This window comes from Catharus ustulatus, chromosome 20 (genome assembly GCF_009819885.2).
Source record: "Catharus ustulatus isolate bCatUst1 chromosome 20, bCatUst1.pri.v2, whole genome shotgun sequence".
Lineage (NCBI taxonomy): Eukaryota > Metazoa > Chordata > Aves > Passeriformes > Turdidae > Catharus > Catharus ustulatus.
The window spans coordinates 5,794,182-5,815,498 of record NC_046240.1 but is presented as its reverse complement, the minus strand read 5'-3'; the positions used below and the strand labels follow the sequence as shown (position 1 = coordinate 5,815,498).

The following is a 21,317-nucleotide window of genomic DNA, read 5'->3' as shown; positions in this document are numbered from 1 at the left end:
AAAGCTTTTCAAGAGTCCAGAATATTGTGCCATTTCTGTGTGTCCAGGTCAGCTGAGTTTTGAAGCATTGCTCTGACATGAGAGGAATTAGTACTGCATTATGTATCAATATCAATAGGCCACATTGTTATAGGTGCCCCTGAAATACAGCTTTGCTTGGCTAAAAGCCCTGTCTCAGAGGCTGACTGGAGTCTTCTCATGCCTCTCATCTACTCAGCCTCCAAAAAGAAAGGTCAGTTAAGTTGTTGCTTTAGTCTGAAGTGGTTGAAGAGGAATAGGAGCCAAGTTCTGCTGAAATAAATGGTGTCTGGATGTGGGATGGGAATGCAAGTCTCAACTCTTTATTGTGCAACTAATAGGTTGAAATTGGCAGACAGCCTTGTTAATATGGCATAAATCCTGCCTCCTTCATCCTGGTCCGTTCTTCTGTGGGCTCATCAATAAATCCTTTCAATTGCTTGCTCATCATATGCCTGTGACAGATAAACTGGCTCTGCTAGAGGTTGCCACACTGCTTGTGTTTCCTAATGCAAAGGGATCTTTGGATAATAACTGGCCTTGTGAAAAAGAGGCTCCTCCTGAGCCGTCAGGAGGGGAGGCACATCAGTGTCGTGGTGTGGAAGTGAAATATAAACTTGTTGTACCAGTGACCTAAGAGCTGGAGTTCAGCTTCTGATGGGTGATTTTTCTTGCTTCCTTGTAACTGATGGCCTTTTGAGTAAAAGAAACATCAGCCAGAAGGCAAACACTGGGTGAGAGAGTCAGCCTTTGGGACCAGACTGAAGCAACTGCAAGACCATGCTTTGAAGCAACTAACATTAATGGATTAGCTTGTCTCTTTTCACTGGAAAATCAATAGTGCAGGGGACTGGAATGTGTTTTCTGTACAAAGCTGTCTGTTCACTTCACAATGAGAAGTGGGTTTTTCCTAAGTGGAGCTGTGGTTGAGCTTGTCACTTGGACACTGAGCTTTTCCAAAGGACCGATCCTGCCCCTCTGGCACTTCCAGCAGGCTGGCAGGGGCTGTCTGGAAGGGAGGGGTGCTGTGATGCTGCCTGAATGCATAGCCAGGTGTGCTGCAGGTGCTACCAGCCCTTCAGAGAAGCAAGGTGCAAGAGAGGCAGGGATACAATGGGCAGAGGCCATCAGTGAGCTCAGACACTCTTGGCTTCCTCAAGGAAGAATGTCCTGCACCCTTTGGTGCTTGGTTTGACTTATGTGGTGTTGGATGCTAAACAAACAGAGTGAAGCAGTGCCTTTAGATAGATCTCTGTTTGCTTTTCTGCGCGTTCTGCAGTTGGGAGCTCACCAGAGGTGATGCTGGGCTCAAACCACAGCCCTGCTGTGCAGTACAGCCACCCTGCTAAGGCTGAGGGGCCATGCTTCTGCTTTCCCTGAATAAAGCTGTCCTTTGGAGTCAGCTCATTTGGGCAGCAAGGCACCAAAGCTGACACTGTTCTCTCCTGATATTGGAGACCAATGTCTCCTGAATAGGGCAGGTGTCAGAACTAATATGTGTGATCACCCACTCCCTACACCTAGTGGTAAAGGTTTAAAAAGGGCCTTTGAAAATTCCTTTCTTGGAATAGGCTGTTCCAGCAGAGCCACAAATCTTAGGTTTTCAGAACATTTGTAGAAAATAAGTAATAAACACATTTCCCTGTGCAGTGTTACTTTTTGCAGTGATTGCAACAGCATCCTAGGAGCCAGAGCTGGAGAAGACCTGTTAAGTCAGCTAAACAATCCCCTGGGAAATGCAATATAAGCCTTTTTCTTAACAGCATATTTTCCAGTGTTCTGGTCAGTGCTTTAGCACCAGCTTTGTTTTTAAACAGAGGTCTGACCTTGCTGCCTGCTTGATTCACATCAGTGTTTTCATCGAGGAAGACAGCAGTCTTGATCTCTTAGCCCCTGAAATTACCATTAATTCTTTAATATACAGGTAGAAAGTACCAGGGCTGCAGAACTGTGCAGTTCTGCTGCTATGAATATTATCAGAAGCTGTGGAGTATAGCTCTGGGACAGACCCATATATCTTTTTACTCCTAAATAAGTCTGCAACTTTACACCATCCTAAATTGTGCTGTATGTCTGAGTGAGATCACTGATGCTCTTGTCCAAAAATGTGGATTTTTGGACTACATCAGCAAATCCCACACGTAGCTCATGCTTCTGTAAGCAGGACTATAAATACAAATAATGCAGCTGGGATTTATCTTGTAAGTTGAAGTCAGTATAATGCTCTGGGGCAGAGCTGATCTCCCAAGCCTGTTGCACTTGTTTGGTGTGCACTGCACAGGGAAGAGGGCTGGAAGTGAGCAGACACCCCACTAGCCCCAGGCAGCAAGGCTTTATCTCTTCTCTTGTGCTAAGCATTTTCAAAGTGAGGGACTTTCCTTCCCTTCAGGCAACTCCTGCATGACACAGTGAGCAGGATGATGCTGCCCCTGAAGCTACATCCTGCAGGCAGCTGGAGAATCCTGCAAAACTCCACTGAGAAGTTTGTAGGGGGGGGAAAAAGTAAAGGGGACAAATAACGGCTTAGTGGTGTAAGCACTGTTGGTGTTGTGGCAGACAAGGGCTTAGTGGCCTTCAGGAACATTCATCCTTGCTGAGCCCAAATACCTCCTAACCCTGGCAGCTTGTAGCTTGACATGTTTGCAGGGCCCTCTGTGCATCTGTGTCATGCTGGTCCACATCTCCCTTGCTTTGTGCTGTCTAACCCAGGGGCTTTTGTAGTCAATATAAATATTGTTGGAGTTGCCAATGCCCTGCCAGGAGAGGCTACGAATATGCAGGAATTTGGGGCAGTATTTGTGCATGAAGATGATGCCCTCACACTTTCTTGGAGGAAACTCATTAATCTCTCATACCATGCTAATGAATTGGGGAGGCAGAACAACTCCTCAAGGTCACCCAGTGTCAGGAAGGAGGAAAGCTCCACTTGCATAAGCTGTAGGAGATCAGAGCAAGCTGGTGGTGGGGGGTACAGCCAAACTTGGCCCTGTACCTCCTCTGCTGTCCTTCCAAGTATCACAACCCAAGTATTCAGCTGTCCTGCATCTATCCACTTTGCTGCTTCCCTCCTGCTTGTTCAGATGCAATTAGGAGATGCAGAATAAGGGGGAGCCAGGGGTCAAGGAGGCAGTAAAGTGATTACAAGATGCTGCAAACGGCTGTGCCATAAATACTCCAATGATAAAAAATTAGATGCTAGTCACCTCGGGGTTATTGCTGGCCTCTATCTCTCTCTCGTTGTGAAAAATGATAATGGAAGTGTATTTACCCCAGAGAGCGTAAGCTTGCTGCTGGCTGTGATCCTGCACACCTCAGGTATGCCAGGAACAGAATCCTTGCACCTAATGACTTTCTGAGAACAGTTTGTGCCTGAATTCCTTCAAATTAAGTGGAGAAAGAACTGGTATTTCAGCGTATTCTTCCAAAGTGGAAAGTTCCTGGTGCTCAGCGATTGACTAGCTCCAGAAACAGGAGGAGAGGAGAGCCCACAAGTACTGCCTTGCTGTCCATGTGCTGCCTCTTCCTTGGCCTCCCAGAGCTGTGGAGGCTGCCCAGCTCACAGCTGGTTTTTTGGTGTGTTGGATGACCAGCAAGATCAGAGCTTAAGGAGCTGGCATGACTACACCTTTTTGCTGCGTGGCCAGTTAGAATCAAGCTGAGCTAGAGCCTTTGAAAATCTCTAGATAGTGTTCAGATGCACTGCAGTTGGTGTCTTTGGGGATACAAGCACTTCTTTTCATCCCTTGCAGAAAGTCTTCCATTTTGGAAGGATCACTGTGGCACAGGAACTGTTGGGAGGAAGCATCCAGCTGAAAGGGTACTGTGGGTGAAAGGCCACTTTGCTTTCCTGGCAAAAACCAGCCTGGCAGCAGCCGAGGTCTTAATTCCTGGAGGATGCCTCCTCCCTGCTGCAGGAACTGGGGAGGAAGGTGGGTGAGGGCTCCTCAGTGCCAGGAATGTGCCTGGTGTGAGTTATGATTATAAAGCTCTGCCAGGTGTCCCGAGAGCAGCACGTTAATTACCAGAGCTGCTGTGGCAGCTGCCTGCTGTACCCAAAGCATAACTGCCCTTGTTTTTTCAGCTATAAATATTCCTTGTGGATTGTCTGGTGGCTATGGCCTCCCTCCATTGTGACTTCCTGACTCTGCAGGGGATCTGGAGGTTAAAATCCCTCTTGCCTCTCAACTTCTTTGAGCAATCCTTGTTCTGTGGCTGGTTTATCTCTTTTCAACCAACTTTGAGCTTCGTAACAGCTTGTCTGCTGATAACTTACTGCCTATCAGCACAGCCCCTGCTGCAGCCCTGCCTCCAACCTTGAGAGGCTGTGGATTTTCAGCTTTTTTTTTTTTTTTTTTAGCTCTTTAAAAAGCTCCTTCCTGAGCAATCAGACTCTTTCCATGTATTTATATTTGTACTGTCCGCTGCAAGGGGTAAAGCTTTACCAAGGAAAGCTTGGATCGCCGCCCTTGCTGATAGGCCATCTGGCTCTGTAGCTTGAGATATGAGCTCATGTAGGACAGAAACATGGCCTTGTCACCCTAGTGAAGGGGACAAGAGATGGCAGAGGGGACGCCATGCTCAAGACCCTTTTCCCTTAAGGTGTTTTAGCTAAAAAGCCCTGGGGTCCTGGCAGGAGTAACTGGAGCCCACCTTGGGGTAGCACTGCAGTAGCCACAACTTGAAGAGAGTACAGAGGAGCTTGCAGAGGCTGCAGGTGTGTGCTGGGAGAGCTGCAGGTAGGTCTGAAATGCCACAAAGCTGTTATCTTTATGGAGTGGGGAATGCACCATGCATGTTATATTTCTCTCCAAAGTCAGCCCTAGAAATTCCCTGAGGATCTGAATACAACACCAGTTCCTAAGGAATTACTAAAGGTGGTAGGTCTGGTTCAGCCCTCCAACCAGGAGTAAAACTTCTGACTTGTGCCCATGCCAATAAATCCAGTTTTGCTTTTTGAACTTCTTTTTCCTTACGTGTGACACACTAGTGAAAAGCAGCTGAGGTGGGAACAGAGTATCCCAGTTCCCTGACATCTTGTTTGCTCTCTGCACTTGTGCAGTCTGGTTTTGCTGGATTGTTTCATCTGTCCCTTCTAGTGCTCATCTGAGTTGTGAAATAGCTCTGAGCTTGGGGACATCTTGCAGAAGCAGAGTGAGTGTCAGAGTTCCCACTCCTGACAGCATGTAAGAAATGTCTGGTTTTGCCTGCCATGCTCAAGGAGACTTTCCTTGCATCTGAGCACTGAATCAAGCAAAGCTTCCTTTGGGAAGTGCCTGTTCAGTCGAGCCTGTGTCTTGTTGGTGTCAGCTTTGCTGTGGGAATGTTGTGTACCCACAGTCCAGAATCAAGCACTCAACCCTTGTCTTTCCTACAAAAGTGTCAAAGTGTTCCAAGGAGAGTGATGCATTTTATTAAACCAGTGACTTTTATGAGATCTTATCTTGCCACTCTTTAGAGTTATTTGCTGTGCTGTCTTTTGGGGCAGAGGTACCATTGCTCAACAGCTGTGAAATCTAAATATCAGTATCTGCAGAGATGGAGCTGATTCCATCCTAAAGTGAAGTTTGTCTGAGATGTCACTTCTATCAAAGGGAAGCAAGAAGTCCAAGGAATGTTATGGTTTGGGTTCTAGTTTTGAATGAGGGTGTGAAAGGCAGGGAGGAGGAAAGGAAAAGGGAGATGGGTATCTAAGGAGTGGGCACTGCAACACTTCCTCTCCATCTTCACATTAAAACTGAGGGATCATTGCCCTGTTATCTGAAACTTAGCAACTTCTCATTGGTATGATAGCCCTGTGCTGCATAATGATTTTATTCAAAAGCTCTTGCACTTTTTACACTGCTCCTGGCACATTTGCTGCATTTAACAATCATGGTCTCCCTTTGCTCAGGTACATACTCTGCTTCCACCCAATCTTTCTGAAAGTTTCAACGCTCTGAATCAATAAGAAGCAATAGCTACTGTTTTTAATTCACTACTTGGCAAGCACCAAAACCAGATGCAATTCTTACAGATGAGTTTGTGTAGCATGAAAACAAGCAAGTTCTGATGACAGTTAGGAATGAGGCTGGTTTTTCAGATGGTCCTCTTGCAAATGTATGCAGGCACTAGCCATAATGCTGTAACTACTGTATCTAATACATGAATCAGCCACATTGTGGATGCTAATTGTGCTTCCTGAGCTTTATTGGATGCTGCTGTAAAAGCCACATGCTAAGCAGCAGATGAAAGCTATTGAACCATACTGGTTCTGAGTGATAGATGGACCCTTCAGGTCAATAAAGAACCTGTTTGGTCAAACAGCCCTCTGACTGGCTTAAAGCATGTTTGTATGGTCTGAAAGACTCCTGGCATTAGCTGGCCATCACTTAGTGGTTGAGAGCTGTCTTGGTGGTCCTCTTGGCTGCAGCTAAGCTGATAAAAACCAACCAGATGTCCTATTAACGCTTGATCTTACTCTTGCTTTTGCAAGATAATCCAATAAACAAGGTTATGTAACCAAGTTTTAACATAAGAGCTTTAATAAAATAGACTTTTGGAAATATATAGATATATATAAAAATATATTCCAGGCAATGGTAAGCCCTAGTTAGTTCCCCTGTGGCAATAAGACACGAGTTGACCAGCCTGCTTTTTCATTTTGAAGTACTGAGAGCTGACAGGTGCAGAGGCTGGGAAAGTGGTATCAGCTGAGTTGCCAGCTCAGGGAAGATCCCAAACCTTGGTGCCTGTGTTGCTGTGGCTTGGTGGGAGGAATGGGTTTGAAGTCCCTCCCAGGGGTTGAGCAAGCTGGTGTGCTGCTTGTGGCTCCTACTAGCCTGCAGGGAAGAGTGTAATTCAGGGTGACAAGCTGCTGTTCTTTCTTTTACCCTCACTGGTTTCTCATTTTTTGACTGGAAATGTCATTAAAAGCAACAAAACACATCTTTTCTAGTCATTAGTATGCTGGATTTTCATGCTGTTTTTCAGTATGAGAAAGGAAGAAAAAATAAAGAATTTTGCATTTACTTGGCTGTGTGTGGAAACCACATAGCCTTCACTATGAGCCTGGTGATTTACCTGGCCTTTCCCATTTAATGGAGGAGCTTGGAGGGAAATGAGGGAATAATTCTTAATAGCCAGCCCTGTGCAAAAGCACTGTAATGGTTTCTCTCTGCCATCCTGTGAATTTAGACAGCATTTAATAGATTCAGTTCTCTTTCTTAGCTGAAGGAGACGTTCCTTTACCTTGTTTCAGTTTAGCAATGAATCAGCCCCCTATGCCTGCTTGTTTCTAATAAACCACTTCACTAGCAGAAAAATCTTAATCAAAGTAGACTATGCCCATTCTGCCTTGGGTGGGTTTATTTGCTGATTCTTAGGAAGAGAATGATAAACTCCTAGAAAATACCTCAGCTGACTCAAGAGGTGAACTGGAAAACTTGGGAGGGTTTTTTTCATCTGCTGGGGCTCTGCATATTTGACTTCTGACAGGGCTGACTGGTAGTTTTCCATGTAGGTTTTAGATTGTTTGAATTACATGTGTAATGAAGTACTTTTTGAATTATTTCCCTCAGGGAAAAACTGGAGCTTGGAAAACATCAGGTAGAAAATTTGGGTATATGTCTGAAGTGTTTATTTGGGCTTACTTTTTCCTTAGGGAGAAGTTATGAAACTAATTAACTTAATGGCTTGGAAGAGCATTGAGGTGTCTGGCACAGTGAGGTAGAGGAAGTGGACATCCTCCTGCTAAGCACTGTGGTCTCTTCTCATCCTTTTGAGGATGTGTTTTTGAATAGGGTTCCTGGCCTTGGGACTCTTCTGGTGGCTGATGGTGAGCTTAGCTCTAATCCAGGGACTGAGTCCTTGTCTTCATATCCTGGCTGTGGGTGAGAAACTCTTCCCTTTTTTCTGCCCTGTGCTTAATCCTGTTGAGCTGTACACAGTTTCACTTCAAAATGATGTTGATGTGGATATTTAATGTCCAGTTCTGCCCAGGCTTTCTTCTTCCAGGCAGTTCAGTGTGTTCTGTAGCTTCCCTTCCTAACAGTTGGCACAAATCCCTGCAAAGCAAGGCAACCTCATCTCATTGCAGGCCTCAGCATTGTTTGTATTGATCCATGGGTATTCATCTTGGATCATTAATGGGTGTCAAGTGGAAAAGGTAAGAAATTTCTATTGCACTAGAATAATCCCTCTCTTGGCTATTTTGGACCAGGATCTTGTTAAAAACAGAAGACACCAATCATCCTAAGGGATGGGGGGACGTTGAACCATTCAAGCACAACAACTTGCATCTCTTCCCCATGAGTTAAACAGCAGTGGCCAGAGAGGAGGAGAGTTGAAACCTTTGCTGAATGGATTTGTTTTTTTAAGGTGCTCTATGAACTGGAGAATAACTGCAAAAGGTGAAGGACACCCAGGTTCTTCCAGTACCTAAGGATGCTTTTTGATTCTTTTCAGTACTGAGCCCCAAATCCACATTGACACATCTCCTTTCCTTGGTGGGTGAGGCAAATCTGGGTTTCAGACCCAGCTGCTTTGGTGCTTGGTGATTTTGTGTCAATCCTCGCTATGGTTTGAGGGGATGTTTCGCCAATTGGTTCTGGAACATTCTCATTTGCAGCAGACACCTGTTCCTTAATTATCAATCACATCCTTAGTTCATCTCTCTGTGTTCAGTGTTTTCTGATGCAGGAGCTATAAACTGATTTGAAGGGAGGCTGTATTGAGCAGTGTTGGCAGAGGAGGTTGAAAGAGATTAGTCACAAAATCAAGAATACTTGTCAGTAAGACAGTTGGTGTCAACTTTTGTTTGCTTTGGGCCCTTGCCCTACATCACTTTTTAGTCAAAAGTTTATTTAGTCTGTTGGGGTTTATGCACTGCTCTAGGATGGAGTAGGCAGGAGAGTGGAGTTAAGGTCCCAATTAGAAGAAAGGAACAAGAGGGAGAAGAGTAAAGAAAGGTTTGTAACTGACTGGTTTGCTTCTAAGTTAAAACTTTGAGTCCCATAACTGTTAAACCTGATTTGGCTTTTAGTCTTGCCAGTTATGCCTGTGGCATCGTGTTCTGTGTGATTTCAGCGTTTCCTCCAACAACCATCAATTGCTTCACAAATCTGAATTCTGTGCATGTGTCCTGTCCTTTTTTTTAATCTGAGCACTAAAGCAGTAAAGACTTGGTGTAAGCAATGGGTCTCAGATCAGAATATATCTCCACAAAGCAATGTGTCAAACCAAGAGTTCTCTCCCCTGCTCCCCTTCTGGGTTTACTTTCGTCACCTGAGAATACTTGTGATGCGAGGCATTTCCAATTTGCCTTGCAGATATTCTGAAACTGTCTCAAAAAAGGTTTCTTGGGGTTGTACTGGTCTTAAAATAGCTTGGATTCTGTTCTGTCCTGACTCTGTTGGGGCTGACAGAGACCTTGAGGCTTGGCAGACCTGCCCCTTTGAGTCCCAGTTCTTGGCTTCTGGTGACACCTTTTCTTGAACTGTGTTAAGAAGTCATGGAAAGGAGCAATGTGTAAATATTAATGTTGAATATTTGTCGTTAAAAATCTCTTTGGGATGCTCTATAAACCTATGCTGTGTGTGCTGTGGCTTTGTAAGCACTGCCTGCTTACAGCATTTGGACCTGTTAGTGTATTGCTAGCCAGTGCCATCCCATGGAGGACAGGCAGGGCTCTCTTCTCTACCACCTATTTTATCTCCTTCTTACAAGTAGCTTCTCTCATCTCTGCTCAGACTGCAGCCAGGGTCTGTTTCTTCTTGCAGTGAAGCCTTTTCTTTTTTCTCTGGGGTAGGTAAGGCTTGACAGCTGCTTCAGTGCTGCGCAGGACATGTCACCTCTGGGCAGGGGCTGATAGCATGGCTGCCTTGTGTGCTCTAGGAAGTGCTAGGAGAAACTCTCATGGGAAGCTTTATTGTCCAGATTCCTAGGATGGATCTTTGTTGGATGTATTTTGCAGCCCAGCTGGAAGATATGCAACAGACTGGTGCTGCAATGTGCCCCAGTTTAATTTGTCCCATCCCTGGAAGTGTTCATGGCCAGTTTGGACAGGGCTTTGAGCAAACTGGTCTAGAGGAAGGTCTCTCCCCATGGCAGGGGATTGGAATGAGATTGTTTTCAAGGTCTCTTCCAACCCAAACCATTCTGTGATTCTGTGATGCACTAGTCTCCTGACAGACATCCAAGAGGGCAGTGAGGAAGTTCTTCATTGTAGAACCTTTACCTTCCACACTGAATTAAGTTCTCTCTTATGAGTATCTCTTTGATGACTTTTCCCCTTACTTTACACGGATTTTCAACTTCCAAGAGCTGACCTGTTACACTGTAGCCTCCCACTATCTGTTTTTACCTGTATAAAAAACCCTCTATGTTTTACACAGGCGACTTAAAGCATGGGGGAAAAAAGCTCCAGGCAGAGCTGGCTCCATTGCTGCTGAGCCTGGGATACCCCAAAGCCACCCCATCAATGCTAATGGAAGCAGACTGGTGAGGGCTATTGCTATTCACATGGAAACTGAGCATGTACTTGGGCAAAGAAGCCCCAGTTTAATATTTAACGTTCCGTAAGGCTGCACTGAGAGCTTTTACTGAAATGTGTCAGTAAAGGAGTGCTACAGCACTGATAGCAAATGGCTGAGAGCCAAGAGATCCTGAGCTCTGCTTCTTCCCCAGGCATGTTCTCTGATACCCAGCAGCTTACTTGACCCCCTTGTGTCTCGGCCAACTTAGCTGTAAAATTAAGCAACAAAGAATGCTTCATGACAAACAGACATGTCTGGAGGTGAACTTTCAATGCAAGCTTTGTTCTTCTGATAAATTCATCTTGCTGGCAGAATTTCTGATTTTTAATCTAATCTGTGATTTTGTCCTTCCAGGCAGCATTCACGCTCCTCCTGGGTCCTTTCACCTTCTTCAATGTGCAGAAGACCAAGTATCTTCAAATCATGACGTCCCTCATGAGATGGATAGGTGAGTCTTGGCAGAGGCTCGGCCTCCTCTTTACCATTAATGGAACCTGAGTCACACCACTGACGCTTCTCTTTGGCAAGGTCTTGTTTGGAAGCAAGTGCTTGTCAAAGCAACATCTGTGAGAACAATTGTACAGGAGTAATAAATCTTTGAGGAGAAAGGTTTTAGTCTAAGATGAAATTTCTGATTAAAACAAACTAAATTGTTTTCAATCAGACATGGCGAGGTTTTAGTCTGGTTTGTGTGGGGGGCAGAAGAGGTTGGGCAGTCTCCTGTCTGGGTGCTGGCTGTGATACTCACCAGTTGGAAGTTTCTCATTCTCACAGTGTATGCACAACAGATTTTGGACAGTCTTTATTTTGCTCTGAGGATAAAAAGGCATTTCTGTCAGACCTTCACCCTTAGTTTTATCATCTGCTTGCATTTATTTTCCTCGGTCTTCCTTTATGGTGGGATGTGCTGCATTGGAAACCCCCAAACCAATGTGTGTTGTCCTTGGGAAGTCCTGCTCCCTTGAGTTCTTTCAAAATATTGTCAAGAACTTCTGGGAAGACAGATCATTCCCTTAAGGAGAGTAAGACATCACTCCTTTTTTTTTTTTTTTTTTTTTTTTTTTTCCTCAATGCCTTTGTCATTCAAAGATGCAGCTGCCTCATGTCTGGCTTGTGTGTGTATGCCCTTAAAGGCTGAGAGGTGTGTGTGGGTTGTGAGGGTTTATGTTCAGGTTTGTCTATTTTTGTGTCACCTAGACAGAGTGACTGATACCCAGGGCTAATAAAGAGCATTTCTGCAGGTTAGTGACCCACATTTCTGCCAGTTAACAGTCTCCTGGTGTGTGAATCCAGACCATTCAGACATAGAATTAGCTCTGTTTATACTTATCACTGGAGTAAGAAGAAAAGCTGCTTCTCTAACTATTTCCCATTACACCCATACTCTTGACCAGACTGCAGTTGGGTATTGTCCCTTCTCTGTGAATTCATCCTGTTTGGAAGTGACTGGCAGTCACTGCAGAGGAATAGAGATCCTCTGTTCTAGAGAATTCCTGAGATGGGGTTAAGCAGTTGACATCCAGGAAAATTAAGTTGGATTTTAAGCTCTCAAGTCTCAGATGTTGAGCAGTTTGAGTTAATAAATCCTGACTTTGGATGGTGTGAAAATCCTGAATGCCTGTTTTTTCTCCTTTGTTGTCTGAGCACATGAAAGGTTTGAAAGCACCCCCATTCTTCAGAGAAAGAGGTTATCACATTAAGGGATACTAAAGGAAATGAGAAAGTTTTGCATGGTTTTTTTTTCTTTATGAGAGTGATCTCTGCTCAGCTGACTGGCCTGATTCCAATCACCCTGCCTTCTCTTTCCTGGTAAAGACATCAGTCAGAAATCATCCTGTCTCTGGGAGTCTGATGCCTGCCTGATCTGCCATTGGTTTCCCTTTAGCCAGCTCCTTCCAGTATGAGGATTGCTGAACCTTGGCATGATGGCAGAACTGCTCCTCCCTTTCATGGCTTGATGGAGAGGGATAAAGGCAGTGTTTGGAGAAGTGTAGGGGAAATTAATACTTTAGCCTGATTGATTCCTGCGTCAGCACGCTGGGGAACAGCTGCCCCAGATAATGATAGTTAATGACCCTGACAGCACCTCAGTGGCTACTTAGGAGAACGGATTCCGTATGTGTACAATGAGGGATAGATTTATTGGGAAAGACAATTTGTCAAAAAGCCATGTGATGCAGGGAGCAGAGAAAAGCTCCTGCTGCAGATCCCGGCATAAGGATCAATCCCATACTGCTGAGATTTGTTATAGTGGCTTCTCCCATGTCCTCACATAACTGTCACCTCCTCCAAAAGCAGGGCTGTGAGTTAAACACAGCTTGGTGTTTAGAGAGCTTAGATCCTAAAGAATGGTCTTGGGCAGTGTTTTGTGGTTGTCTGGACTTTTCCTGCCTGCATGCCAGTGGCCAGATGTGAATTCTTTGTCCTGGTATAAGCTGTACCTTTGCTTCACTTCCTTGGGCTGGTTTCAGCCATGTGGTGCTGAGAATGGTTCTGCAAAGCACTCTGAGCAGCAGAGCAACACTCCAGCTTCCTGCCTACCTGTTTATTGTGTGGGGGGAAGAAAACCTTCCCATGTGGACAGTGGCTTATTCAGCCTACCTGTGCTCATTGGCTTGGTGTGGATGGGAATCTGACCCATGCTTTGCATCATGAGTTGAAACAATCAAGCCTCCCTGAGTTAGGAGGTCAGTACAGATTTTGCAATGTGCTTCCCATAGGACCCACCACACATTTTTCTCCCCAGCCCAGTAGAAAGTCCCTGGATTTCAGAGTAGAAGAGGCTGATGTCAAGCAGCACTGCCTCAGGTGTACTGGTGATTCAGATGATAGCAGCTGAGAGGATGGTTCTTGGCAGCAGAGAGAGCTAGCTGTGTGTGAAGGTCATTTCTGCTGGTGTTTGTAACAGTGTCAGCCTTGCCTTTGAAAGTTGCTTCCCCTCTTTCTCCTGATCTAGGTGATAATCAAATGTCACCAGCCTCTTTCAGAGCCTTGTTCTCATCACAAGCAGCACATTGGGTATCAAAGCCTACAGCAGTCTCATTCCACACCTAACAGATAAAAAAAACCCCAACTCATTCTCTCTCTGAAAAATAGGCTTAAACACTGGGATCTGAGCTGGAAATTAAAAATGGGCCAGTTCAAAGAATGTGGAGATGTTCCAGGGATCAGCCCTTTCTCTGGCATCCTCCCAGAATAAGGGACTAAGCCAGGACAGGCACCTCTGAAGCCTCTAAAGGGAGAAAGTTGAAGGAGGAGCTTGCAAGCCCAAAAGCTGTGCTGCTAGAGAGCCCAGACAGATGGGCTCTTGTCTGGGCCTGTTGATCACGGACAGCTCATCTGGAAAGAAGGCTGGCATGGCAAGGCACTTCCCTGCCAGGACTGATAGGAGCACAGAGGGTGGATCTGTGTCTCCAGGTGGAGTGGGGCTGGTGGCAGAGAGGCTTCCAGAGGAATCGAGCTGTTGCCAGTCTTCTGAAGAGTAGCAGCTTACACACCTGGCTGCAGATCTGATTGTCACTTGGCATTGGTGTGTGCCAGTGGTTAAATTCAATGCAGCAGTTGGTGCTTGAACTGCTGGCCTTATCCTTGCTTAGAGATCTCTGGTCTCCAGGAGCTGGCAGAAGAGTAAGACTTTGCCTGCCCAAGTTCTCATCCCTTTCCCAAAAGCAAAAGCTCCTGAGACTGCTTTGTCAGCCTTTTGCAGGTACCTAAGCTGCCTTGGGAGATGGAGCAGAGGCACCCTAAGGGGTGCAACAGAGAGCCTGTCCACTGTGCTTCCCTGGAGAAAGGGCCAGTCATGAAAATCATTTGGTTTAAATCCTGACGATGGTGCCTTCAGTGAAGCTTGTTTTGATTTGTGGTTAGAACCTTGTTGGCTCAGCCAATGCTGGAGCCACGTGAGTAAAAATTGTTCCTATGGGGTGAGGAGGGTCCTTCCCCAAAGTGTAATTCCTTCTTTCCTTTCACCTCTCTTCCACCTCTGTCTCAGGAAAGTGTAGAGCTGTTGTTAGGTAATTCCTTTGCCAGTTTTTGAGCCTTTTTCCAGGTCTCTTACAAGGTTATTGGAGCAGAACTTTCTGCAGAAGGCTAAACCAACTAAGCCATCAATAAATTTAGAGCTGTTGGTATTTCCAATTCTGCTGTTTGGATTTCAGGCTTTTTTTTTTCCCCTGGATTTAAATCTATGGTGGTGATGGATTGCTCTCTTTAGAGACTTGCTTATCTAGCTGGTTTTTTTCCCTCTCATTTCTTCAATCCTGATCAAGTGGGCACTGTTAGGGGTGAGCTGCTGAAGGGCATAGCCCAACAAGAGGGACTGAGCCAGGCAACTCCCATGCACCTCACAGCAGAGGGGATACAGCTCACTGGGGCACAGCCCTACCTCTTTTTTATTGGATAATATTGGATTATAACTGTCTAGCAGCATCATGGGATAGGATATGGATTAGGAGAGATAACAAAAGGACAGAGCTTGGTGGAGCTGAGCAGCAAACATTGGGCTATTGTGTATTAAGCAGCTAACCCGATTAATTGCAGCCTGTTGCAGCCTGAGATGTCCAGCTCTATAGGTGAGGACTGCTGGCTCTAAAGACATTGGTAGCGTGATTATTGCTGCTATTATTAAATTGTCTCTGCCAAATGTTCCCAGACAGCTCCCACATGGGGCCTGTGCTCTGTGTGCTGCTCACGATGCTGTATTGCAGTTATTAGAAGGTATTGTATTTTAATGAAGAGATAGTTTATAAAGTAATAAACTTCTGGGCTTGGTTGAACAGGCTCAGTTCTCTCTCCCTGTTGGATCACAGCTCGTCTGTTCAAGTAAATGCAGCCCTAGAGACAGAGCCTTCCCAACCCTGCCCAAACAATGATCTCACAGTTACATGCTCAGGAATAAAATCTCTACCCCAGCTCTTTCCCCTGGCCAATAAGATGGAGGGAAAGCAGACAAGAATTTCTGAGAAGTCTGTGTTAAACCCTTCTTTTCTCCACCCCATTCCCTTCCAGGATACTTGGTAGAAGGCTTCTGGGACAGAAACTAGGAAAGGGCTGTCCAGAGCGTGCTAGTGGGGCTGGCTTGTGTCTGGTGGCTTCTGTGGTAGATGTGATCTTTCCACCAGAGCCCTGCTGTTTGCAGCACTGCTCTGCAGAGATCTCAGACCATCTCACCTGGTGAGCAGTCTCAGGTAACAGTCACTGCCATCCTTAGCAGCAGAACTATCTGTGCTGGAGTTGACTGGCTGCAGAAACCGGGAGTCACTGTGCTACATCCCTTCAAGTGCTGAGATTGAGAATTACAGAGAGGCTGATTTAGGAGGGGGTGACAGTTATGTGAAGTCCTGCATTTACAGTCCCCTGCTGAGAAATTAGTCTGCCAGTGCCCACAGTCCTCAAGGTGGGTGGCCTCTTTTCACATCAGAAATTGAGCTTTCTGCAAATAGCTTAAGGAGGGATCACCGTGATCTCTACCTCTCTCCTTTAACACTGCAGGGTGTACTGGGGGATGAGGGAATTGGACTGTAAATCAGGACACTGTTGCATGTTCATTCTGACAAGCTGCTTCAACAAAGTTACTTCATGTTCTTATATCCCTTTTGGAGCAGATGAAGCTGCTGCCAGAGCCCAGGGTAAATAATTCACTAAGAGAAGTGAATATATTTATGAAGAGTTAGTTAAAATGTTATGCTTCTGTCATGCCTGCTTTTGGAATTATCGGCTGAGGAGCTCATTTCAGTGCTGTTTGTGGGGGGCAGTGGGGTGAAGCAGTGCCTGTGTGAGAGAAAGAGCCTTGTGAGCTTCAGACACAGATGGAGAGTGATTTGGAGTGCTGGACTGAGATCCTGCCTGAGGAGCTGATGCTCCTGAAAAGAGCACTTTATTCAGGCAGCAGGAGACACTGATGGGTCTGAGAGCTGAAAAGGAGCTGGAAATGTAAGGGCGCATTCAACCCTGCAGAAGGGTCTGGGTGACAGTGCCCACACAGGTTTTCAGAGTGGTGCTGTGGCTTGAAAAGCTGCTTTCTGTTCAGAGTGGATGTTGGTGGAACAAGATGATAAAAAAACTTTCTTGTGTAGGGCCCAAGGCAGGATGGGCAAGATGTGGCTGAGTCTGCAGAGCACCTGGATGTCACAGGACATGGGTGCTCTGCAGCCAGTGCTTTCCAAATCATGCAGAGCCATAGTTTGGATTCACAGAGACACCAAAGTGTGTATTATTCCCTTCTCTCAGAATAGTAAATTATGACCTGGACAGAGAAGTGACTGTCAGAGTTAATAGGCCAAGCCAGCAGAGGAGCTCAGAGCAGAGTCCTGGTTGCAGAAGTTTTATGATTCTTCTGCCAAAGGTGACTGCTGGACAGAGGACCATAAACTACACGGGTAATTTTCCCCCAGAAGCAAACAAGCCTCACTGGCTGCTTTCCTTCCCATATGTTAAGAAAAGGCATCTGTGATAAACACCTGAGTGCAAGGCCATATTTCTCCTGTGGACTTACTGGTGTTCAGATGTCTGTGGGACCAGCTGATGTGGGCTAAGATGGGGCAGCTACACTGCTTTAATGGCAGGTGTTGTTACCACAGCTGGGGAAACTACTTGTAAATCTTGGTTATGGTACTGCAAGCCTGATGAAGAAAAGTAGGGAAATTATGCCCTTCGAGCAGAGAAGCTCAAATTAACTGCTTTTGGCTGCCAGAAAGTCCTGATAGTACTTTTTAAATGAAATTTCCCTTTGTGAAGAAAAGCCCAAGGCAGCAGTGTCTGAGTTGGCTGCAGCAGGAACAAGCCAGGCCTGGGGGAGTGGAGGTTCCTGAGAGGCTTTTTCTTGCCTTCTTGGTGAGCTGTATCACACTTCTGTGTATGAGCAACAGTCCCCTGCCATGTGGACCCTGCCTCAGGCTTTAGGGCAGGGAGGGTAACACTGTCCAGAGTCCCTGCTCTCCACTAGAGGAAGGAGCCACAGTGATGTTCCACAAGTTTTGCTCATACCTTTCTTCTGGGAAGTAATTTCCTTCCTCTTTTCCTTCTGACGTTTCTCTCCAGAGAATTGCTGTCTTCTATGAACATATCCATCTTGCTTCCCCACAGCCTCTGCACTCATAAATCCTTCATCTTCCTAGAGATGGTGTTTTAGGCTCTGTGATTGTCAAATCAAATCCTTAACTACTCCAGCTCCCTTATCTAATTGAGCAAAACCTGGTTTTCATGTTACCCCTTTACTGTCAATTCATATAGAAACCCCCTCTGAAGGTTGGAGAAGTTAATCACTTGCTGTTCTGGAGTTTGTGGAGAGCTGGAGGTCATGAACAAGTGGCAGGATATAGCTTCTGCAAGAGAAACTGGCTAAATGAGTTTTAAATTTAAAAATCAATGTCTTAATTTCAGATACTTTGTCCTGCCAGCATGTTGGACTCCAGCTGTGCTTTAATACTTCAAATGCCACAGGATCCAGAATGCCTGGTGGTTCCAGAGTTACAGTGGGCTCTTCAGCTTGCCCACATCACTGCTGGAAGGCAGATGGCTCTGAGAAGGGGCACCAGCATCCTAGAAAGACATCAGCAGGGAAGTAGACAGCACAAGTGTCAGGTGGGGATGCAGAAGGTAGGACTGTCATGACCTGTTCCTGGCCCATTCAGTGTGTGCAGAGCAGATGCTCCTGTTTTTGTACCCTTTCTATGACAGAGCTGCCTAATGTTAAACTAAATGAGATCTGTTCCTCTGTTTAAGAGGGGCCTGCTGTGTTTTGACTTAATACAGGACTGAGGTGTGGAGAAATCTCCTTTCCAGAGACACTGAGTTTAGGAAGCTCCCGAAAACGTCTTCCTCTTGGAATCCATCATGCTGCTTAATGTATGAAAAGGGAAGGAAGTGCTGTGTTTTGGGATAGGGTGATCCATTATCATTATTTCCTGGCATATTGATTCTCTGCTTGGACAGGAAAGCTCTGTCACACCCTCAGCCGGCGGTGACGGATGGCCCTGCCACAAACGCGTCGTGGCACCAGCTCAGACAAATGGCTGGGGGTGGGGGAGCAGCCAGGCGTGGGGTGGCTGCACACCACTGCCTCTCTGCTCCCTGCAAGGGGTGGCAGGCACACGTGTGATGTTCTGGAGAAGATGTGAACATCTCACAAATACCATGTCTTGCAGGGGTGCAAGGGCGGTTAAACCAGAAACTCATTCTGAGCATCTGTTCTTGCAGGAACCAACCATGACAGGGGAAAAAATGTGTCTGAGGCTTGGACTTATTTTCTTTTCTGCAATAGCCTTTCTGCAGAGATGAAGCTCATGTACAAACACCATTTTTCATTTACAGAGGTGTTTTCTCTGACTGTAAAACGATTCTTAAACTCAGAATGACTAGATTATCTTCACTGCTTCTCTGCAGCTCTGTTATGTTTCTATCAAAATGCACAAAAATGTATTTCTTAATATCCCCAGACTCCCATATTTCCCAAACTGTACTACTTTGGATGTCTGCTCATCCATATTCATCCTTACTTCACCTGCAAGAACCAGAGCAGAACTGCCCTGTCTCTGAATCAACATCTGAGTCAAGCAGGAGAGGCAGCAGTGGCTGACTGCAAGGTCTGCTTTATCTGAGAAGAACATTTGTTCTTCAAAAAGTGAGGGGAGCAAAGAGAGTCTGCAGGAGAGGCAGTTGGATGGTTGGGATGACATTCATCACAATTTTCCTTTATGGCATAGCCCCTCTTTATTTTTTTCCTCAGGCTCACTTAGATCCTTCACTAAAAATGATTCTTGAACATTTAGAGGAGACAAGATGAGACAAGAAGTGGCCTCTGTGCTTTGCTGACTGCCAAACCTGTGGTATGGGGCTTAGAGTGGGTTTAACACTGTGGAAAAATCAGGACAAGAAAAACCCTTGGTTGCTTTTTAAGCATTTATATAAAACAAGGCTTAAAGCAAATTTTTCATGTAACCAACTAACAATCCATGGTGCCATCACTGTCAACCTTGCTTTGTGGCTCTGGGTGTTGTTGATCATCATCTGAAGGTGTTTCATATTTGAATACATTGCTTGTATTCTCTGTTCTGTGTGGAGAAGAACCCACCAAGGGGGTTTTTTTTGTGAATCCATGTCTTACTTCACCAGGATCCTTGTGGGGAAGGAATGCTGTTGCACTGCTGATGTGACAACAGTAGGTGACATGAAATAGTGTCGAGTGACTCTGCCTTCAGCCTGCTGTCCTGGATAGGGGATGTGAGTGGGAGCTTTTTGTGTGCCTGAGGATCCTGAGCTGCCTCTTTTCTGCTCAAAGCTGCCTGTCCATCACCCTGTCATCTTCTTTTCATTTTGACTTATCATCCAAACCATATCTAGGTTTCAAAGTTTCATTTTTTGGTTGGCCTCCTCTCAGGGACAGAGAGATAAATTTGACAGGCAAGTGTTTTAGCTCTCCAGTTCCAGGAGTGAGAAACTCTTCTGCCTCAGGGGCTGAGAGAAAACAACCATGGGGCAGGGCTTTTGTCCTCTCTGAGGCTGGAATTGTGCAGGGGGTGTTTCCAGTTTACCCAGCACCTTTTCTCTCAAGGATCTTGCATCTGCAGAGCACTCAGTGCTCAGGCAGGGGAAGCAGATCTTGCCTTGTTGGAAGCAAAACTAGTTTGGATCTTAGTATTGGATCCTCGCTCCTTGTAATTCTAATAAATTTCTGAAATGCATATTTAATGTAAAACAAATGTATTAAATTCTAGTTGCTTAAGCCAAAGACTATCCATCATTTAGAGAGTCCACAAGAATTGTTTCTTGAGTGTTCCTTGCCAAAAAAGCACATATCAAGGCAGAGGAGAGTCTGTGGGAGATTCTTCAAGCATGGGGTGCCTGCCTGAAGGCTCCCCTGATGTGGTCCTGTTGGTACTGGTGCAGAAGGTGGGGCTTTGAGTCAATGGTGAGAGTGGGGGATGGAAATAGGTCACTCATTACTGTGTTGAGCAGAGCATGAGAAGATTCACTGTCTAGTGTGCAGGGGAAGAGGTGTGAGACTTGTGAGTCATGTCTTAGCCCAGATACAGGACCAGCTCAGGATGGAGCTGCAGAGCCTAACCACTTCTCCCAGGCAAGAAGGAAAGGTACAGTCTCAGCACATTTCCAGAGCTGCCCAACCTGCTTTGTCTTATTACTCAGGGCATCTTTTCCTCTTCCTTGTAGCCTGTGCAGCCCTGGGGAGTGCAGCAATGTCACATCACCTGGAACACAGCTCTTCCTGCGTCTCTTGCTGAGCAGATATGGCTGGCAAGCACCTCCCCTCTGGGGAGCAGTGGGGAAGGCACAACAACTGTACCCCTGTGCACAGTGCCCCTCACCTGCTGGGCTTGAGTGAAGGCAAGGGGAATTGCACACCCCCAGAGCAATGAGCTGATGCCTTCCATAGCTCTCTGTGACTGCCCTTGGGGAGGAAATAGAGCCCAGCACTCCCAAAACAACCTGGCCTCGTGGTACCGTGAAGGAATGGATGTGCTGCTGTCAGTGCAGTGTTTGGGGAGGGCTGGTAGACATGTTCTGTCACTGGAAAACAGTTGGAAGCAAGAGGTTTCCTGAGGCAACTCAGGATGAAATGCAGAGTGTGGCTTGGGAAGGGTTCAGCATGGAGCTGATGTTTGCTGCAGGAGAACGTGAATTTCTGAGAGAGAGTTTTGGAGAGGGCTGGGGATATATGGGAGGCAGTGTTCAGTGAGGTTAATCTGATCTTGCTGGGCACAAGAAGAGGCAGCATTCATTAACTGGTCTAGCTGTTTCCTTCCCTGGCAGGGTTTCCCATCTCCAGCTGCC

At 45.9% G+C, this 21,317-nt stretch overlaps 1 protein-coding gene across 2 annotated transcripts in view; it reads left to right on the top strand.

Annotated features, from left to right (window-relative positions):
• The window catches only part of TMEM104 (transmembrane protein 104), a 43,150-nt gene that overhangs the window by 17,024 nt on the left and 4,809 nt on the right, over positions 1 to 21,317 (top strand). For both annotated transcript variants that reach the window (XM_033076891.2, XM_033076890.2), the window contains exon 9: positions 10,884 to 10,977. In XM_033076891.2, coding sequence (XP_032932782.1) covers positions 10,884 to 10,977 — 94 coding nt within the window. The remainder of the gene's footprint in view (positions 1 to 10,883; positions 10,978 to 21,317) is intronic.